This window comes from Solea solea, chromosome 1 (assembly GCF_958295425.1).
Source record: "Solea solea chromosome 1, fSolSol10.1, whole genome shotgun sequence".
In the NCBI taxonomy this organism is placed as follows: Eukaryota; Metazoa; Chordata; class Actinopteri; order Pleuronectiformes; family Soleidae; genus Solea; species Solea solea.
In genome coordinates, this window is record NC_081134.1 from 46,325,661 (window position 1) to 46,340,957 (window position 15,297).

At 38.3% G+C, this 15,297-nt stretch overlaps 1 protein-coding gene across 2 annotated transcripts in view; it reads left to right on the forward strand.

Annotated features, from left to right (window-relative positions):
• LOC131466762 (collagen alpha-1(XI) chain-like) overlaps window positions 1-15,072 on the forward strand; it is a 90,164-nt gene extending 75,092 nt beyond the window's left edge. For both annotated transcript variants that reach the window (XM_058640328.1, XM_058640235.1), the window contains 17 exons: window positions 1,884-1,991; window positions 2,109-2,162; window positions 2,380-2,433; window positions 2,718-2,771; window positions 5,349-5,402; window positions 7,342-7,449; window positions 7,539-7,592; window positions 7,766-7,819; window positions 8,374-8,481; window positions 8,671-8,724; window positions 8,808-8,843; window positions 8,936-8,989; window positions 9,413-9,674; window positions 11,042-11,154; window positions 11,276-11,344; window positions 11,678-11,911; window positions 13,407-15,072. In XM_058640328.1, coding sequence (XP_058496311.1) covers window positions 1,884-1,991; window positions 2,109-2,162; window positions 2,380-2,433; window positions 2,718-2,771; window positions 5,349-5,402; window positions 7,342-7,449; window positions 7,539-7,592; window positions 7,766-7,819; window positions 8,374-8,481; window positions 8,671-8,724; window positions 8,808-8,843; window positions 8,936-8,989; window positions 9,413-9,674; window positions 11,042-11,154; window positions 11,276-11,344; window positions 11,678-11,911; window positions 13,407-13,553 — 1,617 coding nt within the window. In that variant the 3' untranslated portion in view covers window positions 13,554-15,072. The remainder of the gene's footprint in view (window positions 1-1,883; window positions 1,992-2,108; window positions 2,163-2,379; window positions 2,434-2,717; window positions 2,772-5,348; window positions 5,403-7,341; window positions 7,450-7,538; window positions 7,593-7,765; window positions 7,820-8,373; window positions 8,482-8,670; window positions 8,725-8,807; window positions 8,844-8,935; window positions 8,990-9,412; window positions 9,675-11,041; window positions 11,155-11,275; window positions 11,345-11,677; window positions 11,912-13,406) is intronic.
• Window positions 15,073-15,297: the final 225 nt, after the last annotated feature.

Sequence of the window (15,297 nt, forward strand, 5' to 3'; positions counted from 1 at the left end):
GACTGGAGCTGTAAACGTAGCCTGAACAAATGAGTCCATGAATATCTGTGAGTGACGCCTCTAAGATTTAGAGGGTTGGGCAATATATCAAGAAGGGTAAATGCAAGTAAATGAAGGGCTTTTCAGCAGACACTTAACTCTGCTACATTTGCAGCATCTTCACTGCTCGTGGTGTCATTATTCCAGCCTCTTACATAGAGATGATTGTAGAGTCACAATCTCACACGAGTCATTTACTTTCAAAAGCACCAAAATAAAGTGAAACGATGAGGAATCATGAAGCAACATGACATGAACACAAAACCTCTTTTAATGATGCCGCATATTCTTTTTTTTCCTCTACTTTTTTATTGTTTTTTTTTACTTTTATCAGGATGAATATCAGAACAATGCCATGGATTCAGACTAAGTGGTGGATTTTTTAGATTGATTTGGGAGAACATGCAAACTCCACACAGAAACCCCTCGGTCAGACCAGGTCAAGGCAACAGTGCTAGCCACTACTAGACAGTCAAAATAAATCAAGATTCTTCCCTTGGGCTTTTTTAAATACATTCTTCTCTGGTCAGTGTACACAAGGCAATGGAGCAGAAAATGAATTGTATTCTCAACACATAAAACACATTAACTTTGCTCTTCAGCAATACATTTATACCTGCCTGTTTCAATTGCCAGTGGAAGGGCAAGGACCTCTGTCCTCTCCTTAAATTAAAAGTTAAATAAGGTTCAGTAAATAATGCTCTTTTGATGAATAACCCAGCTAGGATGTATGGTTGTATGTATGGAGACAGTGTCACTATCTAAAGGACAGGAGGTGGAGCTGAAGATGACCAGGATGGTTGATGATTAGAAATGAGCATATTCGAGGAGCAGCTCAGGTTTGGAGTTAAAGTAAGAGAGTCCATGTTGCGATGGTTTGGTCACGTGCAGAGGAGGGACAGTGATTATGTTGGACAGAGGAAGTTGAAGATGGAGCTGCTGGGCAGGAGGAGAAGAGGAAGACCACAGAGAAGGTTCATGAGGACATGAGGACGCGTGGTGTAACAGAAGAGGACACAACGATGGGCACATTGGATGCAGATGATCCACTGTGGCGACACCTAAAGGGAGAAGAAGACGAAGTTTAATTTGAACATAGCATCTTTGGTTTATTACACACCTCAGTTTCTGTGAAGTTTATTCCTTAAAATATAATTGAGCACAGACAGTGGAAATCTGCTTTGTGCACCAGAGAGTCTGAGTCTGTCAGGTTATATCGACGCATCTGTTTACAGTGACACGTCACATCCATGCTGGCCTTGTCTGGAGGAGCACTCGGCTCTAATATTCCAACTAATGATTCTGGGTTTGTAATTATGCTTCAGCTGCCACTTTGAGTCATGGCTTACACTTTAAGACACTGCGTCTGCGAGGAGCAGATACTGGAAGGATGAGCCATGTGATCATCATGGAGATAAAAACTGGATTTAAAAATAAAACCACAGCAGATGATCGTAAAGCTTCAATCCGGTTCATTTTTTCAGCCTTGGAAGTCGTGATTGGTTCATGTTATGATTCTAATTAGAATATATGGTATAATTACTTATTTGTTTTTATACACACGCCAATTAAATGTAATGGTCTGGATTTATATAGTGATTTTCTGGTCTAACTGACCACTCAAAGCTGCTTTACACTGCAGATTTTGCCACTTTCACTCACACATTTATACATATTTATTTACAGCATTCACACACTGCTGGAAATGTGGGGTTAAGTGTCTGGCCCGAGGATGTAGACTAGCCTAGAGTGATGGATTTGATGTTACATTAGTCTTGTGCCTCAGTAAGGATGCATGTAAACCCTCGTGTTCACAAGACTGTGACTATGCATTTTACCTGCAGGGCCCCAGAGGAGAGACTGGTGAGAAGGGAGAGTCGGGCCCACCAGGAGCAGCTGGACCTGCTGGTGCCCGCGGACCCCCTGGAGATGACGGCCCCAAGGGGAACCCTGTATGTCAACTCCACTGATGCACACACACACATCTATTACTGATGTTTATAGTGCTGTACTGTGTGATGTCTCTCAGTCAAGCTGTTGTTGATGTGATGTCAAATATCTGTCCACAGGGTCCTGTTGGATTCCCAGGAGACCCTGGTCCCCCTGGTGAGCCTGGTGCTGCTGTAAGTGCTGCAATAAGTTCATCAAATACTGTTGCACCATGTTCTGCCTTCAGTGAATAAACACTATGATAAATACTGGTAATATTAGAAATGAAAGAACAAAACAATAGAAATATTCTTACTACGTGTTGATTTTATGTCTCATTGTAAGATTGAGTTGTTGTTTGAATGTGTTCTTTTCTCATTTTATGTTTGGCTCATTTATGTGTTGTTTTAGGGTCTTGATGGTTTAGCAGGCGATAAAGGGGATGATGGAGAGGCCGGTCAACCTGTAAGTCAATAAACAATAAACATTATTAAAAACAAACGATACGTCATTGTTCTAGTTCTAAAAATGACATCCCACATGTTCAACGATGTGGGAGAAAATGTGAATAAATAGCTTTTAATAAATTAACCTCTTGTATGATTCAGAAATGTAAATGAAACCTCTGTCTGTGCCATTTTAAAAACATGTTGCAGTTTATTTTAGTTTGTGATACATCATCTATTCTGTGACTGACACCCTCCTCTTCAGAAACAAAACTCTCAAATCTCTTGTCTTTTCAAATACAGGGCCCTCCCGGTCCGTCTGGTGAGGCCGGTGTACCCGGACCTCCTGGCAAAAGGGTAAGTACATTTCCTGCTGATGCATGATGGTAAATAATTGAATATACATGTGTGATTATGGAGAAGGATAATGACATATTGTGACTTTGACTGGCAGCAATGTGAAAGCAGTAGGACTGCTTGGGCTGCTGTCGGGAAATTAACTTGTCACTTTAATTTCTGGCACTCCGTAGCGTTCTGTCACATCACATTTCAGTGGAGATTATTTCATTTCTCTGGTGTCGCGTTTTTACGATACCCTCCATTTACTCTAATAATGTTTTATAGGTGGCAATAAAGCATGCCTTCATTGTGTTGGATGAGAGGTTGGAGAAATATGGAGAGATTTATAATTAAAGTGAATTCATTCTCCTTGTGTACTGCGACAGAGATGGTACTCAGTAAAGTTTACTCTGTATGACAATACACGTTTTATATACATCACAGCTTTGCCATAGAAGCTTTTAGTGTGATGCATACTGAGATTCATCTTGGGATCACAAAGCATTAGCAGTGGTGGGAAGCATTAACTCAAGCAATCTTTGTGAATACATATTGATACTTGCACAATATTGGACTATTTGCCAATATGCTGATGTCGGGAGTGCTTGGGCCGATAATAGTCATGTTTTTCCACAGCAGAGCTCGTTTAGTCTCTTCTCTAGTGAAATAATATAATATTTTGCATGTAGATATAAATTGAGGACGCAAGTACGGCTGAACAACCTTTTTTTTATATAAGATGATATCGATATATATCACAATATAAATCAAATCAGTATTTCTATAAGGTTATATGGCTTATATACATACATATATATGGGTTGGGGATATATCTTCTGGAAATATATACTGTATTACATGAGCTTAAAATATACAGTGGTTAACACATTTGTTAGACCAGCACTGATAAATTTGGTAATTATCAAAACCACATTTTATGTATTTTGTAATGGTTAATGCACGTAGAAGCTCTTTAACTGGAATTCTATTTTTTATGCCAAAATATAATTTTTATTTTTATTTTTATCCATGAATTTTTAAATGTACTGAAAGAACTAGTAAAGCACATTATTATTACTTGATTAACATGTGAAATGATAGTTGTTTACTTGGTTGAATGTTACGCTTGATTTCTGCATTCTCAGAGAAGCCCAGTGAGCCGGCTCATATTTGGGAAAAAAAGATGAATTCAGTTTGTTATTTGCCAAATAATAACAAATAAAGATAGCTGAAATATTAAGGTTTTCTTGTTTTTATGACAGGTGGTCTAATAAAATTGTGAAGTAATCTGTTCATTGAGAGGAATATTTAAGATATTTCAGTGATAAAGTGCAAGAAATAATAATAAAAAAATGTAAATAAATAAACAAAAACTGTGTAGCACATTTTAAAATGTTCTGCTAATGTATTCATTAAATATTGTGTGAGTCCAGTACTATTATTACTTATATTACTATCACTACTATACGACTAGTGCACATTACAGTTGTGATTGTAGCTGCAGTTCTTTTTTATTGATAAACTTGTTTTAATATACTGTACTACCACTATTAATATATATATATATACTGTAAGTATGTGGTTGCATTGATTATGTCAGGTATAATATCACACACAGGGGTAATTTTTGTGTTTGTGGTCATTTTGAAGGGATGTAGTCAGTTTGCATTGTTACATTGGTCAGAAGAGAAATTGTGAATAAAAAAACAAGTCACATGTCTGAGATAAAGCTAATGCATCAGTACTTCAGCATTTATCTGAGATAAAATATGGTAAATTGTACATTTTGTTCATTTGCTAAGCAGCTGTGTGACTTTGCATGTTTTCATTTGCAACTCTGTCCCTTTTTTGGCATCATTAGCCTTTATTTGATGGTCCACTAACATTTAAAGCACTTTGAAGTCCCAGACTTTGTAATCCAAGGAATAGCATCCAGACAACAAAGGTTACAGAACAAATTAGAGTCCTATTCCATGTCCATATTAATGGACGTATATGATTTTTCACCCTTCACTTGGGTCATTCTGGGTCCGCCTCTCTCCTCATATCTCTTCTAAATTGACTCAGGTTTGATGTTCATTGATGCATGGGGCTGCTTTGACTACATTAGCACACACAAGCGGGCCTGCACACACACACACACACAGTCACCACACACTCCATTAATGCACATACACAGTTGGCAGAGGCTCATAACCTACATTGAAGACCGGTGGCTTTTGTTTGCTCAGTTTGATTATGGTTTCTAATGGCAAATGACAGCCCACTTTCAAGGTCCTGACCAGAGGCTGTTTGGTGAAAATGCTAATGTGCTTTTAGTCCAGTATGTTTGGAATGTAGGACAATGTGCTCACTGTCGTGTTTGCTGTCCTGCGTAACCTGATTGAAGGTCAGAGAATGTTAGTGCAGTACATCCATGAAACTACAGCTTCTACTAACTGTTGGATAATTCAGCTTCCAGGTGTAATGACTTCTTGTTTTATATTCTTTGGAAAATGCTGCAAACATTGAATTGTTCTGTTAATGCAAATATATATTTAAGTTTATTTAAAGTATTAATGTACAGACTTGTAACTGAATTTCTGTTCTTTTTAGGGATCTCTTGGAAAAGCAGGTCAAGAGGGCAGACAGGGAGAAAAGGGATCCAAGGTGAGTTACCACCCACTGGAAACACTCTCATCTAATTACAACCAATGATATAATGTCATGAATATGAGTTCATATGTAATATTTGGTAGCAAAGACTTTAATCATCAGCATGTAGAGTAGTGGGGAATTGAACCCACAACCTTCCAATTCAAAGATGACTAGCTCTATATCATATTAAAATGACAGTGTGTAATATAAAAGTATTCTCTCAGAGTGATGGACAGACACAGTATTTTCATCGAGAGTTTCAGCTTCTTTTTGCAGCAGCTTCACAGCAGGGGTTCGTTTGCTTTCATCTGGACACAAATCCATACACATGTGCACACACGTCCACACAGACACAGATATTTCCCTCAGAAGTCGGTCGAGACAAGAGAAAAACTGAGCTAAAAGAGAGTGAAAATGCCTTTTAGGGATCATTGATTCCAACTGCAGTGTTAAATTGGTCAGTCAGATCTGAACATTAAAGTCAAGAAATAAGGGTCAAATATTTAGTAGCTCATATTGGAAAGTTGAAATCTCACAGACTAAAAGTTAAGATCATAGGTGATCAATGAAGCTGCACTAGAATCAATGACTGAAATATGTTTAAATGTGTAACTGGACACTTGTTTCTTCTTTCTCATTGCTGCATTAACTTTGGATTTACTTCATCGTAAGTGTAAAATGAATAACTTATAGTTTATTTTCGTTAAATCATTAATGTCACCATGCCATTTAGACATTTTCATGGAAATTATCAAATATTTTTTCTATGAAATGACTGTATTTATTTATTTTAGGGTTAGTGGAGCCATAATGTACATACAAACATAGTGTGGTCAATTTTAAATGTAAATACATTTTTAAACTAAATATTTTAATTGCATTATTCCATTGTTTTTTATCGTATTATTTTTATTATATTATTATTTTAATGCAATTATTAAGTGTATTAAACTTTATTAGTATTATTATTTAGATATTCAGCTGCATTAGGCCAGTAGCGTGTGAATGGGTATGAAAATAAATAAAAACAACAAATAAAAGAAAACACATAGATGTGCTGTATGAATGTGATGATGAGTGATAGGGTGTCAATGAGTGAATGGCAAAAACTGTAGTATAAAGCAGCTTTGAGTGGTCATCAAGACAAGAAAAGTGCTATATAAATGCAAACCATTTACCATTTGCTGCCTGAAGCAGTTATCATATTCATAAATATACAATAAAGTCAAATAAAGGGTCTGGAATAGCTTTCGGGTTTATAATCTAAAGAAACAAAGCCCATTTTCTATTGTCCGTTTTTTGTTCCCTCAGAAGCAGTAATTTGAAACAGATTGGATTTCTTTTCTTTAAATGCAGTGTTTTACTCAGGAGAGAAGGATCAAAAAGGAAGAAGTAAAAAAAAACAAAATTACCTCCACATCAGATGGATCGATACGCTGCGAAACTCAGACCTGACTTGTTTAATCTTTTCATTCTTCTCTTTAATTCTCTTTACATCCACATGGATATGTACACACATTAATGCAAAGCAAACATTGTTTCAACATTGAGAATAAAGGATTAGAAATGTTACAATGGAGACGAGACAAAGTCTGTGTGCTGATCCTTGAGGATGAAATCGAGGCTCTAATTGGCTGTCAGATCAATTTAATCCTCTCTTTTTATTCAAATCAAAATCACCTCAGTGTTTCTGCTCAGTGACAAAAAAGAAGAGTTCTGGTTAAATTGGATCTGTGTGGATGTTAGAAATCCTTTCATCTGAGCGGCGGCTGAAAAAAGACAAACGGTGTAACTTTCAGAAACAAGAATGTTTTAATGGTGGTGAGGCTTTGTCTCCATTTCAAGATAGAATCGAAGAAGACTAGAATAGTGCTTCATCATATATATCAGCGTTTGATGAGGACGATGAGTTTTCTATAAAGTGTCTAATAATCTCCTTTTTGTTTCACAGGGAGAAGCTGGAGCAGAAGGACCTGTTGGTAAAACTGGACCTGTGGGACCCCAGGGACCACCTGGAAAGTCTGGTGCTGAGGGTCTACGTGGAATCCCCGGCCCTGTTGTGAGTGGATTCTTATTGTAGAAAAACACTTAATGATGCGAGATTGAAGTCTGCATTATAAGTGACGTGTGTTACGCCTTCATTTTCAGGGCGAACAAGGACTCCCTGGTGCTTCTGGTCAAGATGGCCCTCCGGGACCTATTGTAAGGCATTTCCTTCCACCTTTCAACCAAAAATCTTGCTATAATGAAGTCACTTACCATTGTTTACAGCCGATCTCTTCATAATTCTGCAGGATAGAAGCAGATTAGTCAGCACTGACTCTACTCTGGCTGTCAAATACTTCACAAAATGATTCCTCCTTCTCTCCATATAGGGACCGCCTGGACTTCCTGGTATGAAAGGTGACTCTGGATACAAGGGAGAAAAGGCAAGACATGATTATGATGCTAATCTGCAATTGCCTCACTGTGTATTCCTCATATCTTTATATCCACCTAATCTGAAGTCTCCGAAGAGAGCAAACACAGTCTGTGCCCGTGAAGCCTCCGTCTCTTTGTTCATCCTCACTCCCAGAGCGATGAGAAAAGAGAGTTTTCACACAATGATTTGATGCAGTGAATGAATATGTATAAGTCCAATAACATCATCTTTGTAATGGTCGGTGGTTTAATGCCAGCGTGCAGTAGTCAGACGCAGATGGCCGTAACTCTGCACAGCAGCAGGTGCCAACACAGACCACTATTGTTAAATATGACGACCACCATAAACACACTCATTATTTATTGGCAGCAATAACACTGGGCTGAGGTCATCTGGCCGCACTGTGTGCAGAAAGTTGGAGGTGAATTTCTGGGTTTCTTTAAAAAAAAAGGTATTTTCTGCTGGTGATGAATAAACAAAAAGTTGATTCAGTAGGAACATTGCTTTATATCAATATTGTCTCATTAATTTGTCGTTTATTTCTCTCTCTTCTCACTCCAGGGTCACCCAGGTTTGATTGGTCTGATTGGACCCCCCGGTGAGTCCGGAGAGAAGGGAGACCGAGGTCTGCCTGGACCTCAGGGTCTTGCAGGCGGCAAGGGTGAACTTGTAAGTCTTTGTGTCAGAGTGAGGCAGAGTGTTTAATGATGAATGAATGAAACCTGTAAGTATGGCTGGTGTTAACATGTTATGTCATAAAATGCTTCATGTTATTTATAATGAGCCCAAACTCTAACACAAATACATCAATCATTGATCTGCATGTTGATTAATCGATGATCTGATTTCTGTTTTGAGGGCGGTGTTGGTTTCCAAGGTCCTCTTGGCCCCCCTGGTCCCCCTGGTCTTCCTGTAAGTTCCACACATCAGTTTTATTCATTTACTTGTTTTGTTGCATCATCACAGTTCATGTGTTCATATTGCTTTATCAACAGGGATCTCAAGGACAGAAAGGATCCAAGGGATCAGATGTAAGCTGTGTTTTTATCACTTTTGTATTCATTTCAGTTTTTAACGTCAATGTTTGACAGTAATGGTTGATATCTGGTTTCTTTTACATCAGGGTTCAGCTGGTCAGAAGGGAGACCCTGGACTGATTGGACCTCCTGGAGCTCCTGTAAGTCACCTGGTCATAAACACTCAATGTTTGGATTTCTTAATAACACTGTGACTTCAAACCACTGCACTCACAAGAATTGATTATTAGTTTTTTCTGGTTCCGGTTCAATCTCCAGAAACAAATTTGCAAATGTTCAAACGTGATCATTCCAGATGTAACGAAGAATCTGCAGATATCGACAATAAGATCAATCAAGTTTGGATGAAATGTTCAGCTCAGTCTGTGGCTGTGTGTGTGTGATAGACTGCAGGCTGCAGGCTTGGATGGTGCAGATACTGCACATGTTTGAGTCTCCACTGAGGCCTCGAGTTGCTCATTGTGAGTTAGAGTTAGTGTGTTGTGTATGTTGAGATGTGGTTGACACTGTACAAATAAAACTGAATTGAATTGAATTCCTACTCATAAAAACGTGTGCTTCAGGGACCCCCCGGTGACATCATCCAGCCTCTGCCCATTCAGCATTCATCGGGAAAGAGGAGGCGTCAGGCTGAGATGCAGGGAGATGAAGCGCTGGCAGACTACGGCGTTGAGGGCATGGGCATGGAGGGAATGGAGGACGTCTTCGGATCCCTCAACAACCTCAAACAAGACATCGAGCGCATGAAGTTCCCCATGGGAACCCGGGACAATCCTGCCAGGACCTGCAACGACCTTCACCTCAGCCAGCCTGACTTCCCAGATGGTAAACACAGAGTCCATCAGTAGTAGATTAGTGTGTTATTGTGTTATTGTGTTATTGTGTACAGATGTGGTTGTGACAAAAGACAAATGCAGACTTTCAAATATAAATCTAGACGAGAGCAAATTTGAGCATGTTGTAGAGATTCAGTTCCAGCCATAACTTTAACACCTAATGTCATTTTGACTTGATCATTTCCAAGAGATTATTTTGGTTAAAGAGTAAAAACTTAATTTTCTGCACGTTATTTGACCTGAAAAAAGTCTCAATAGATGCTTTAGTTAATATAGAGACAACATTCATGGAGTAAAGGAAGTTTGTAGACGTTATGATTGATATAAATCACATAAGAATTAAAATATCGAAAACAATTGCTCACTTAAATAAAGTAAAGGATTCACCAGACAACAAAGCATTATACGTATTATATAAAGCAATCATTGGGCCTTATACGACCTACAATTGTACTATAGGTCCGATATAAAGATAGAGAGATAAAAACGTCCAAACATTCTATTCAGAGCATGTTTTCACTATTTTACTATAAGACTTAAGAAATGTAAATAAAAATCAGGCTGCTTTTTTCTTCTTGATGGGAGGAAAATATGTGTTACACACTTAGACAATAATGTCTTTGAAATTTCTTGAAAACGATTGTTGTAACCGATGAATGCATCAGCACAAATGTGTGCGTCATAGTTCAAAAAGTCTAAAATGAAATGGTATCGAGTTATCGTGCATTCATCACTGGATACAATCGTTCATTCGGTTCACTTCATCAGTAGATTATAATATTTATCAGATCATGTACAAACCTCATGTGAGGCTTTATTGTCTTTTTTATATCTTCTTAAATCGTAGCGGGAAAATATCACCACAGTGAAATATCGCGATAATTTGCATGGCAATATTATATCGTGCTTGAGACTCAAAGTATCATCTTTTTTGCTGATTGTTTCAGATAAACATTAAACTTTTTGTGGATTAGCATAAAAAAATCAATTGACGACGGCATCTCCTCAAATAAAGAAAAATATAATCTGAATCAAACGATATATACATGTATATATATATATGTATATATATATATATATGTGTACATATATATATACATAAGAGCAGTGCAAACATGTGTCTCCCTTCCGTGTGTGTCTCACTGCCACGTGTGTGTCTCACTGCCATGTGTGTGTCTCACTTCCATGTGTGTGTCTCACTTCCATGTGTGTGTCTCACTGCCATGTGTGTGTCTCACTTCCATGTGTGTGTCTCACTGCCATGTGTGTGTCTCACTGCCACGTGTGTGTCTCACTGCCACGTGTGTGTCTCACTGCCACGTGTGTGTCTCACTGCCATGTGTGTGTCTCTCCCAGGTGAATACTGGATCGATCCAAACCAGGGCTGCATAGGAGACGCCATCAACGTCTTCTGTAATTTCACAGCAGGTGGAGAGACGTGCGTCTACCCTGATAAGAAATCCACAGGAGTAAGTAATGCCGACACACTGCTGGTAAATTTGGTAAATTCACAACATAAACATGATCAATGTATCTTCATGTACAGTAATTGTCATGAATTCAGTTAAAACTCAATTTTCTTCACCGCAGGTTCGAATATCAAACTGGCCCAAGGAATCACCAGGTTCATGGTTCAGTGAATTTAAACGTGGCAAAATTGTGAGTGAACGTCCCCGACTTGATATTTCCTTTTCCATTACCCTCCCGTAAACTCGCTCTCATCCATTTTAGATTTTGTTTTTCCATTTTTCCACTTTGTCACTTTGTCTCATTTACAGTAACAGTTGCCCACCAATCTGTCTCCTGTCCTCTGACACCCTCCATCATACGTCTCCTTCCCCAAACCATTTTTCACTCTTTCCTCTTGCAATTTCCTCTTTATTTGGCGCTCACCTTTCTTTGAACTTTTCCTCTCTTTTTTATCCCACCTGTTTACTGATCTTTACTTTTCTTTCTATCCCTCTTACGTGACTTGATTCTTTCCGTCCTCAGTTGAACTACGTTGACGTTGGACAAAACACCATCACCTCAGTGCAGATGACCTTCCTGAAGTTGCTGAGCTCCTCTGCTCGGCAGAACTTCACCTACATCTGCCATCAGTCCGTGGCCTGGTTCGACGCCAAGGCCGACAACTACGACAAGGCGCTGCGCTTCCTGGGCTCCAACGATGAGGAGTTGTCTTACGACAATAATCCCTTCATCAAGCCAGTGATGGACGGCTGCTCGGTAAACACTTACGTTATCTTTGCTTCATCCTGTGAAAATCTCGTTAATCCTCGCACATATTTGGACAGTTGTAGTGAAATGATACAGAATATCATCCCAAAAATATCAAGGGATGAAATGTGGGATCTGATGTTTGCATTGGCGTTATATCTCATTCTGTATTTAATTGACTGGAATGAAATACAATATGAAAGTATTGATCAAAAGAAAGTTCATCTGAACATGTTTTAAACTAGTAATATTAAATATTCACTAGTTCCAACTCCTGTCGCTTTAATGGCTTTAAGAATCAAATATGTTCCTTTTGTTGCTTTTAGCTGACGGGTTACATCATAAAAATGTATAAATGTGGCAGCATTAATGAAATCATTTTTCCAAAATGCAATAATAGTAGCAAGCCTTCACATTAGAGACGCTGTGAACAGGAAATGTGTGATAGTTACTTTTGTAAATACTTTATTTTTTAAAACACAATAACACAACAACGGTGTAAGATTCTTGCTCCTTGGAGACTAGAATTCTCTGTTCCTGTTTTTTTCAGGTCATGAGTCATAATGGATAATAATCATAATGTGGATGTGTCACCTTCTGAGTAGAAAATATGAAAAAAAAAACTAATTTCTATATTAACATTGTGCATGTGACTGTTAACGCCTCACGCCCATCAGTACTCTGGATGTGCTTATTAATAATAATCAAAAACCTGCCGATTACAAAATTACAAAAATGTCGCACATTCAAAAGAAATCCTTTCTAATGAGAAAATACATGTATTCCTTCATAAAAGGCAAAATATGAACCTCAAGCATTTACAGAGCGGCTCATGGAAAACAAACTGTCTTTACGACAGTAACTTGCACTTGCTGGATAAGTCAGTAGGTGGCAGTGTTGCACTTCTAAATGCTCCTATTTATAGAAGGTACTGTACCAGGAAAACCAGGAAAAGCATGACTACTTCCTGTCCAAAGAATTTACTGTAATATTACATTCTTAGTCGTTATTTTTGTGTAATAAATACACGTTTTGATTTTACATTTTGTTTTAATAGTTGTTCTAACAAAAAACAACTCAATGCTCTCTTTCATTTTGTTGGTAGATTTTATGAAACAAAATACGGGTTTTTGAGTCATATTGGTTTTAGTAGCGATGAAGTTAAAGATAATATAACTATAATACTATAATATTCAGACCTTTTGCCGTAACGCTTAACAACGAAAATAGCTCACAATCACCTTTTTATGACATTGTATTCTATTAGTTAATTCTATGAAATAAAATACTTGTTTTATTATCATTCCACAACTTTGGTCATACATTAGCGGTGACAGGAAGTAGTCACACTTTGGCACATGCGCACAACAATCGGGTAATGACAGCGACAATGAAATGTTTTTTTCTTCTTTTTCAACCAAAATAAAAGAAACATGTTCAGTCAAACATACTTGGTCCTAAACTAAACTTGGTTCTCTCCTCGTCGTTGTTGTTGTGTCTGCAGATGAAGCAGGGCTACTCCAAGACGGTGCTGGAGATCAACACTCCCCGCATCGACCAGCTGCCCATCATCGACGTCATGCTGAATGACTTTGGCGACTCCAACCAGAGGTTTGGCTTCGAGGTCGGCTCCGTCTGTTTCCTCGGCTAGACACGCCCCTTCCCCCGCTGAAGGACAGGGTCACGTCAACACACCCAACACGCCGAGATCCGACATCCTTTACCTTCTCTCCCCGCGAAGCGAGAAAAAAAAAACCTGTGTTTTCTTTTGTTGCCGAGAAGATCCACTTCAAGCCCGGAGAAGAAGAGCGCCCCCACCAGGCCCTGTCATGAAAGCGCTGACCAGGGGAAAGTACTCCTTGCCCTTGTAGGGCCAGAATCACATGACTTTAACTTGACATCAGGAAAAAAACGAAAATGAGGGCATTTGATGCCGTGGCGGACAGTGGCGCACTTTCAGCAACAGAGAGAGGATCCACTCACACCCAGCCCCGCCCCCTCCCCTCTCCTCACCCCTCCTCCCACCGCGCCTCCCTCTCTGGATGCTCCAGGTGCTGCTCTGATTACAACCACAGAGGTGTTTTTTGTGCAGAATCACGAAACACTCAAGGTGCTACAAAAAGTGCTTTTTGATAAAACTGTAATAATTATTATTATTATTATTATTATTATTATTATTTTGTACAATATTGTTCCTCTCCGTATCCACTCTTTTAAAAAGAATAAAAAACTTGCATGTGCCCCCGCCTCTTACATTTCAAATTGATATTTGGTTAACTATATTGGAAAAATAAAACGATAAATATATTTGATGTTTGTTGAGACTTATCATGACATCATTTACTTCAATTTGTAATTATAAATTACAAGGTTTTTGTAAATAATATAACTTTCATAACAAAACTGAAAAGTGACTCTTAACTCAAAAAAACATTTCTTATTACATATCCGATGATATGCCCAGTAGGAAATTAAGCCATAATAATAATAATATGATATAGTAATATAAATAATGTTAGAAAGGGCTTATTCTCGGAGACAGCTGTTGTACCTCACTTTCTTTCATAAATGTGGACACGTTCTGGCTCCTCAGCCGTTATTATTTTGGTGGCGAACAAACAAAAAGAGTAAAGATTTTTTTTTAATTTGTCCATTTGTGTGTGTTTTTTTTCTAATTAAGTAACAAAAAAAATACACTGTTGATTTTCTTCTTTGTAACAATGAACACAAATGTTTTCATGTGCCTTGAATTGTTCATTCAAAAAATATTAAAACTGGATTCTGAAAAATGTGGGGTGGAATGTTTGTATTGTTGGCTGTCTGCGTGTAGAAATGATGATGAGTGCTCTTTTTGTTGTGATTCTGCGCCGCCGCCACCTTATTAGCCGCCTTTCACCATTAATGATAATTTAAGATGATTATAGGAGGATTAATGGTTCATGTTTGGGCTGGTGTGATGGATTCTGATGAGCCCAGGTGCTTTAATCTCCTCCACTTTTCTTTCTCTGACTCAGATTTGACTTTGATCATGATCTATTTTGCATCTCCACCTCCTTCGCTTGCCGCTATCGTAGCACAGACTTCAGAGTCGCTTTCGAACTTGTGTACTTACAGTATGTTAACAACCTTATGTACAACTGAAATAAATGTTTGGTGCTTTGCCAAATGCACATTGCAATGGTTTGCATTCACTTAAAGATTACCCTTTACCCTTAAAGTTAGGCAAATACATCACTGGCACTTCAACGTGTGAAGGAAACTTTGGATGAAGTGCTGATATTGCTTATTCTGAAATCCTGAAATTGTCCTTATTGTACTTAAATCAAATCCTGTTATAAACTCCCTCTTTTTTGGCCAGGTAACTTATGCCCATGTTTCTTTTGAACAGCACCACA